Here is an 8311-nt window from a genome sequence, read left to right on the forward strand (position 1 = left end):
CAAAAGTAGGTTGATAAAAGCAAAATTTAAAGGAGTGCACACCAACACGACTCTTATACAATACTATGCACCAACAAATGACAGTGATGAAGCTATAAAAGACATCTTTTACGAACAATTACAAGCAGAAGTGAGATTGGTACCACGTCATGATCTATTGGTGGTGATGGGTGAGTTGAATGTCAAAGTGGACAACAACAACACTGAGATGGACAGAATAATAGGTAAACATAGATATGCTACTATAAATGATAATGGAGAAAGACTAGTAGAATTATGTGCAGCTTACAACTTGGTAGTAGGAGGAACACTCTTTCCTCATCAAGATATACACAAATTAACATAGTGTTCTTCTCATGGAAGGAATAGAATCAGATAGACCACCTTTTGATAAATTGTACTTGGAGGCGTTCTTTACTCGATGTTAAAGTCAGGAGGGGAGCAGATTTTGGTAGTGACCATCATCTTGTTAGTGCAAATATTAAGATGAAATTGAAAGGTACAGGACGTAAAACACTTGTCCCCACAAGATATGATATTGAAAAATTACTGGATCATAAAGTGAAATATGCATTCATCCTCCAATTGAAGAATAAGTTTCAAGCTTTGACAGATAATCCTGACATGATCCCAGCAGAAACAACAAAAGTCAACTCAAAATGGGATCAAATTAGAACAATATACGAAACAACTAGCAAAGCATGTTTGGGGTTTAAACAGGGTAAAAAGATGAAGAAATGAATAACACCAGGAACTAGACACAAGATCTGAACGGTTACAAGAGAGACACAAAGCAGGCTACAGAGTACTAGATAAAAATTTTAAGCAAATGGTTAGAGCAGACAAAAGAGCTTACATGGCAGACCTTGCTAAACAAGCAGAAGAAGCAGCAGAAAAATGCGAACAGGGAAAAAATTTACAAGATTACAAAAGAAATCTTTGGCAGATTTCGTTACAATAATGATGTCCATATAAAAGACAAAAATGGAAGGCTATTGAAGACGAGCAAAAAGCCAGATGAGCAGAACACTTTAAGGAAGTACTTAACATGCCACCGCCAGGAGACGAAGCGATAGTAATTGAGGCATTTCAAGACTTGTAAATTAATATCAACTTACCAGTTTACCTAGTTTTTGGTGGGGTTCGTGTTGTTTATTCTTTAGTTTTCTATTTTGTGTCATGTGTACTATTGTGTGTCTATCTTTTTTTTCATATTTAGTAATGGCGTTGTCAGTTTATTTAAGATTTATGAGTTTGACTGTCCTTTTGGTATCTTTCGTCCCTCTTTTTTTACCAGACAGACAGGAAATAATAAAAGCAGTAAAATCTTTAAAAAATGGAAAATCACCAGGTCAGGACAATCTGAATGCAGAACTTTTCAAAGTCGACCCAGAACTCCCAGCTGAAATTCTTCAATCACTATTTACATCAATACTGGAAGGAAATATTATACCAGACGATTGGACTAACGGCTCCATTATAAAGCTAGCCAAGAAGAGAGCTATAAGCGACTGTAACAACTTGCGAGGTATAACCCTACCATCAATTCCAAGTCGAATCATGGCCAACATTATTATCCAAAGAATAATAGATGAAGTTGATAAAAAACTAAGAGAGGAGCGAGCAGGAATCCGTAAAGGTAGAGGGTGCATTGATCAAATCTTTGCTTTACGCAACATCATCGAACAATGTACAGAATGGCAAAGGCAGGTTTACATCAACTTTGAGGATTTCAAGTAGGCGTTTAACAGTATTAACAGAAAGACCTTGTGGCGAATACTAAGTGCATATAGAGTTCCAAAAGATATAATTGAACGTTTTGACAACAATTTCAATTGCAATGTAGGGCATAGCAACATCTGGTTTGATGTAAAAACAGGAGTTTAGGTTAGGATGTGTGATGTCTGTTCTTCTTTTCAATGTTGTCATTGACTGGGTGATGAGTAAAACAACAGAAATTTCAAAATGCTCAAAGAAGAATAAGATGGAACATTTCACCAACATTAGAAGATCTAGATTTTGCTGATTAACTTGCTCTTTTATCTCATGCCCACCACCATTTACAAGAGAGGACAAACCGACTTAATACTTTTGCCAGTCAAGTTGGACTTAAAATTAGCCAAACGAAAACAGAAGTCATGACCCTTAACATCAATAACCCAGCTCCTATCCTAGTAGATGGAAAAGATCTTACCATCACAGAAACAATTACATACCTACATAGGAAGTACAATAAGAAACGATGCAGGAAATGACATCATGAACAGATTAAACCAAGCCAGACATATTTTCGGATCATTAAACCATGTATCACAGTACAGTAAGAAGACCAAACTTTAAACCACTACAGGAGTTGTGTTTTATCTACTCTGTTATACGAATCTGAATGCTGGAGGATGACAGAAGTCGATCTAAACAAACTGTTAATTGTCCATACCAAAAGTGAAAAAAATTCCGCGTATTGTCTGGCCAAACAAAATATCCAATGAAGACCCTTTAAGACAGTGTCATAAAGATAGCATGGGTACAATGTTAATGAGAAGGCGTAAGAAATGTATTGGGCATGTCATCAGAAGAGATAGAAGTTCCATCACTAGAACAGCTCTACATTGGACTCCAGAAGGAAGGAAGGAACACATGGAGACGTACTGTAGAAGGAAAACTGAAGACTATGAATAATACACGGAGAACAGTAGAAAAGATGGCCAAAGACAGACAGAAATGAAGAACCTTTGTTGCTGCCCTACATGTCGATTGCATACTGGGCAATAAGTAAGTAATTTCAGAAAATGTAAGTTTTGTTGTTGTTTCTGTTATTCTGTTAACAAAATTGCAAAACATTTATCAATAATAATTATTCCTTCACATTTTAATTTTGACCTAGAAATAAAGTTGGCCAATCTGCTATCCAGTTGTGTCAGACATTACAAATATGTTGTTGCAAGTGTAATGCCGTTGGAGGCTTTCTATAAGTAATTTAAAACTGTTTTTGGTGAGGTTCGTGTACCTTAGTCTTTAGTTTTCTATGTTGTGTCTTGTGTACTATTATTTGTCTGTTTGTCTTTTTCTTTTTTAACCTGGCGTTGTCAATTTATTTTTGATCTATGAGTTTTACTGTCCCGCTGGTATCGTTCGTCCCTCTTTTAACATGTATATACAACTCGTCTGTCAAATTCTCGAAGCTTTCGACATTTCAACGCAATGATGCTTAAACTTTTCGAAATTTTTTACTTTTATTAATTTATTTCTGATATTACACTGAAACTGCTTAAAAAATGTAACACTCTCGAAAGTGTGATACCGAGTACATGTCTTATAGTCGTACTCTAACTTTGATGTACACTCAATAGGTAATGTATTCAGGGAATGCTGAGGACCATGCAAGTCATTTATTAATAATTTAGACTTTTTAAGTTATGATATCTCAGTAGTTGCACATTAATAGCTCCATGTATACATGATTTACATGCAGAAAATGTAAATAAGTTTTAAGCAGGTGATTTGTATGAGTAAGTTATAAAACCCAGTGAAGAGAAAATTAGGATTTTAATTTTTAATTAATTTGATAATGACTTCGTGAATAAATGTATACCACTAGGTAAATTAGATTCAAGGACTAACGGACTAACTTTATGTATTCATTATTGAACTGCATTTTTTAGTTTTGTGTATGAATTATTAATAACCCTTAATATTCCTTTAATATCTAATACAATATTAATTTGACTGAAAAAATCAATATGGATCCATCTAAAGTACGATTATAATGTCTGGATTTGTAAAAATCAACGACCTATGTTATTTGGATACTATAAGGCAAGTGTAAAATGTCTCAAGGGACATCGGCTACTACCCGGAAATAAGAGCCTAGATTATATGTGAGGTCGGAATAGCAGTTTCATTATACTGGAGTATCCTATTTTCACCTCAATTTTCCATTCTATTCTTCCTTTTTGTTCACAGGGGTTATAAGCCCATTTGTATTATGTCAATGTTTTTGGTGGACTGTAAATTTCTTATTTGACTCGCGTGACGTGCGTTACATTTTTATAATCAATTTTCTAATGTAAAGTTTGAAATAAAAAGTTTCTTCATTTTCGTTCTGCATTGGAATTCTAGTTTAACGTAGAGACATTTCCATGTGCTTCAAATCAGCAATACTGGTACGTATAATTTCGAATTAAATTACGTTTAGATGACGTTTTATGTTTGTGTCTTTGATTTGTATCTTTGCCAATGATTCAATATCTCCATTTATCCTGAAATCGACCTTTTTACTATACCAATTCAAGTGTACAGCTAACACGAAGCGATATATGCATACTAGACGTGACGTATAGTCTCCTGGTATCCTGCTTCTTTTGCAAGCTAAAGGTTAATGTCAAATAACGTCACAGTTCAATGTCGGGTCCCTATCGCGGTTCGTGTTTTAGTCATGTCGATTTCGTTCAAAAACAAATTCAACGATGGGATGAAAAAAATTATTACAAAACTAATTCCATGATGAAGACAATAACCGTTTAAGCGACGTTGAATATCAGCTGTATGTGTACTCGGCTCGAAACAGGATGATTCTTAGTCTCGTACAAATGCAGCTGATATATATAGACACTAAACAGTTATTGTCTATATATTTTTACGGGTATGCTGATAATTCTTATTTCTTTCTTAGTTGTTGTTTACATCAGATGTATTATTGATTGTAATCCATCATCGACCACCTGTATATATACTTCCACCGTTATATAAACTTCTATACAAACAAGCATAGAAATTGCATTTCAATCAATTAAATCTCTTAAAACCTTTACGTTTGTATAATTTACCCGTGATGTATTGCTCTCTTAAATTCCACATATATTTCCTAATCATACGGAACCGTACTAGATATTAAATGTTGATTATTTTGATTTACCAATTTAGATTCATCCATCCGTATCGTTGCGAGAGGTTTTTATTATAAAATAGTTAAAATGTCAATTTTTAACAGGTTTTATTACCAAAGCTATCATAGGATATTGTGAACTTACACATCACAGTATGGTGTTAGTATCCAGTATAAATCAGATTTAAATGAACAAATTTTAATCCAATCAGATAGAAGAGATTTTACGCTACTGAACATAGGGGTGGATCTCTACAAAAGACCTACAAAATACCATTAACTTCATTCATACATTTATTTTTAACACGGATAACACGTGGAGTTTGGTGTCAATAAACGAGAAAAAATATGATTTAAGAAGCTGATCACCTGAAATTACCTGAATCAAGCGAACGACAGAACTTGACTATATTTACCAGGAAATTGGATTCTTTAGCAACATACGATAATATTGGAATTTCTTATTAGGATTAATTAACTCTTTACACAGGAGAGAAGGAATGCTACATCCACATTTATGTGACACGCAATTTAATCTGATAAAATGTGAAAATAATTTTTACGATAATATCTATCCGATCTTAAACATTAAATGAGTTGTTTGTTCACAATTTATTTGCGTGTATGACAATGGAAAACGCCAATCTTGCCGATCCGTATACTTGTACAGTCCGAATTATGGCACCAAAGGGAAAGTCGAAAGTACTATGTAAGATTATATCGCCTCTGACTAAATGGATAGATCCATCGTTTCAGATACTTCAGATCTCTGAAGGAAGTCATATTAACACTGAAAAAATGACATGCAATGATGAAAATAGTGACGATGAAATTCTGCAGACTCCTGCACTCAGCATTATGATGTTTTTGTCTGAAAGTGGAGCCGTAACATACGATGAACTCAAGGCAGTTTTAAAGAAACGACCGTGGAAACTGCATCATAAAATGGAATTAAAAAGCAAAATATCCCCCGATCGAACTATTGGTTGTCAGGAGTTTTATGGTTTAGCAGACGATATGCCGCTTTGGTCAGTTTGTCCAATTCACTGTGGCAACGAACACCTCAGATTCTTACTTCATGTGAGGAAATTCAAAGAAATGGTGGAGTTTTATCGCATTATCACAAATGCTGAAATGGAAAGTTCAAAACCGGGATTTTGTATCTTTCCAATGTATACACAGCCAGGATTAGATTGTCAGCTGGCTTTAAAATACTCAAAACACATCGACCCCGTACCTATTGAAAATGTGATTCTAGTCTTTAAAGTACAATGTATGAAAAGTATCAAAGCTTCAGTGCAGTGTGTTATCACACAACTTGATGATATTACATACAATGTCTGTGACCCAGACGGAAACAAAATACAACTCAAAACGGACCCGGTTATACAGAGACAGACTCCGCCTGGATTAAGTGAAATGTCTGCAGTAAAGAACATATTAGAGGATTATAAAACTTATCGGAGTTCCTCGGACAGTTACGATTCCGGAAGGTTTTCAGACAGTGACTTGTGGTTTAGTGAAGCAGAGCAACAAGTGTCAGAAAATAACAAAAAATTACATTATAACATTAATAATGTAAGTTTGTCAGGGAATAAATCTTCTCATAGAACTGAAAGAAGTGAAGTGCGTAGTCAAACAAATGATGCTTGCCGAATCATTTATCAGAATCAAAAGAGTGACGGAGACGATAAGAAAACACATTGTAAATATCAGTCATGTTTTAAAGAATCTGTGTACCTTTAACGGGTATATCATCAGGATTATTTTGTGAATTAACTAATATTGTGTGCAATGTCAGTACATTAACATCTCTTTTTCAAGTAAATTATAAACCAGAAAATGAATTTTTAGTTTGCTCATACCTTTAAAACCTATTTTGTATTCACACTGAGCGTGAATGGTATTAGGTACGCTATTTTTATTCTTCCATCCGATTTTTATCTGGGATCCAGGTGTTATAAGGTGTATTGCAATTTGGGTTGTTTTTTTACTCATAGATTAACCTCTATATTTCTAAAGAATAAAAGGATAACATGGAATAAATAAGATACATGATACGCGCACCTGCTGATTAGTAAGTAATTATTTAAACATTTTATGTAAATAGGAATCACGGGTATCTTTTAAGTTCAGTATAAATAGGTACATTTTTAAACCGGTCATAAGTCAAAATACTTTGTCGGTTTATTTTCAAATCGTTTCATTATATTAAATGATGAGCAAAGCTAAACGTAAACTGCTTAGAATAGTCCAAACGTAATGAGACCATAGCATAAGTATGTTTAACATATATATTATGATATTTTAATTACCCCTCCCCCGTCTCCCTCATTTCCTCTCCCTTTCAATCAAATAAACTTCTTCCGTTCATTATATTGTACATATAAGGCCATTATTTTCTCGTTTTCATTGTTTTGCATTTGTCAATTCGGGGATATATGGTATAGGCTATGTTCAATGATGAATGCCGTACGGTACCCTATATAGCTGTTAATTCCTGTGTCATATTGCCTCTTTTGGACAGTTGTCTCATTGTTGGATATTCCACATCTTCTTTTTATAATATGAATCTACTTTATGATTGTGAGCCTTTCGCTTATTTAGCCGTTCGGAATTATTGACAATAATCTCAACAAACTCGGAACTTTTCTGACACACCTAAATAAGACACGAAAGCAATATCTTAATTAATAAATCTAATAAATATTTTTTCTTTTTTTGACTGTCGTTTTTGTATTTTGAAAGTGTTATGTAATTTCTCACTAAAGTCAGTTATTTAAAGTATAAAATGTTAAAAGTAGATTTAATTATCAGGAACTTTTCAATTAATTACGGTTGGTAAAGTGGTTGTAAAACGAATTTCGCATATATCAAAAGTTCTTTAAACTTCTATATAAGTCTTTGTAACGTTTGATTTATCTAACAGCTGATTAATTTTACATTGTACTCTTTGAACATACAATAAAAATAAAACATACTCCATCAAAGCTGCTCGAGAATCCGGACATATATAAAACCACAATAAAAAAATGAAAAAAAACTTATAAATTTAATAATGCTGAAAGCTAAGTGCATTTTATATAGCCTATAATGCAATAAAATTGTGTTTAAAAGATTGTTACAGTATACATGTAGTTAAATACTAAGAAAAATTAAAGGTTTTCTATTTTAAGAAAGTTATTTTGGAACATTATCTTGGTCCAATCTCTTATACATGTCTCCTACTTACAGTGCATGTTTTATTTTTTGTTGGTTTAAGATGTTTATGACTTAAAAAGCACCCCTATACGGTTGAAGCTAAAACGTATCAATCTCTTGTTTCCTATCGCAATTCTCAATGGAAGTAAGTTGATATATTTTTTCAAAAGTCGAAGCTAAAAGTTTCCCACCTGAAAACATATTTAAATATGCGAATTCAATCTA

General features: G+C 33.5%; 1 protein-coding gene across 1 annotated transcript; it reads left to right on the plus strand.

Annotated features, from left to right (window-relative positions):
* Nucleotides 1-5009: 5009 nt before the first annotated feature.
* Nucleotides 5010-6732, plus strand: LOC134685099 (protein FAM124A-like). Its single transcript, XM_063544533.1, has one exon. The coding sequence runs from the start codon at nt 5510-5512 to the stop codon at nt 6629-6631; it is 1122 nt and encodes a 373-aa protein (XP_063400603.1). The 5' UTR covers nt 5010-5509; the 3' UTR covers nt 6632-6732.
* Nucleotides 6733-8311: the final 1579 nt, after the last annotated feature.

This window comes from Mytilus trossulus, chromosome 9 (assembly GCF_036588685.1).
Source record: "Mytilus trossulus isolate FHL-02 chromosome 9, PNRI_Mtr1.1.1.hap1, whole genome shotgun sequence".
In the NCBI taxonomy this organism is placed as follows: Eukaryota; Metazoa; Mollusca; class Bivalvia; order Mytilida; family Mytilidae; genus Mytilus; species Mytilus trossulus.

Coding starts and splice junctions, on each gene's coding strand:
- LOC134685099 (XM_063544533.1), top strand. CDS start 5,510: ATGACAATGGAAAACGCCAATCTTGCCGATCCGTATACTTGTACAGTC.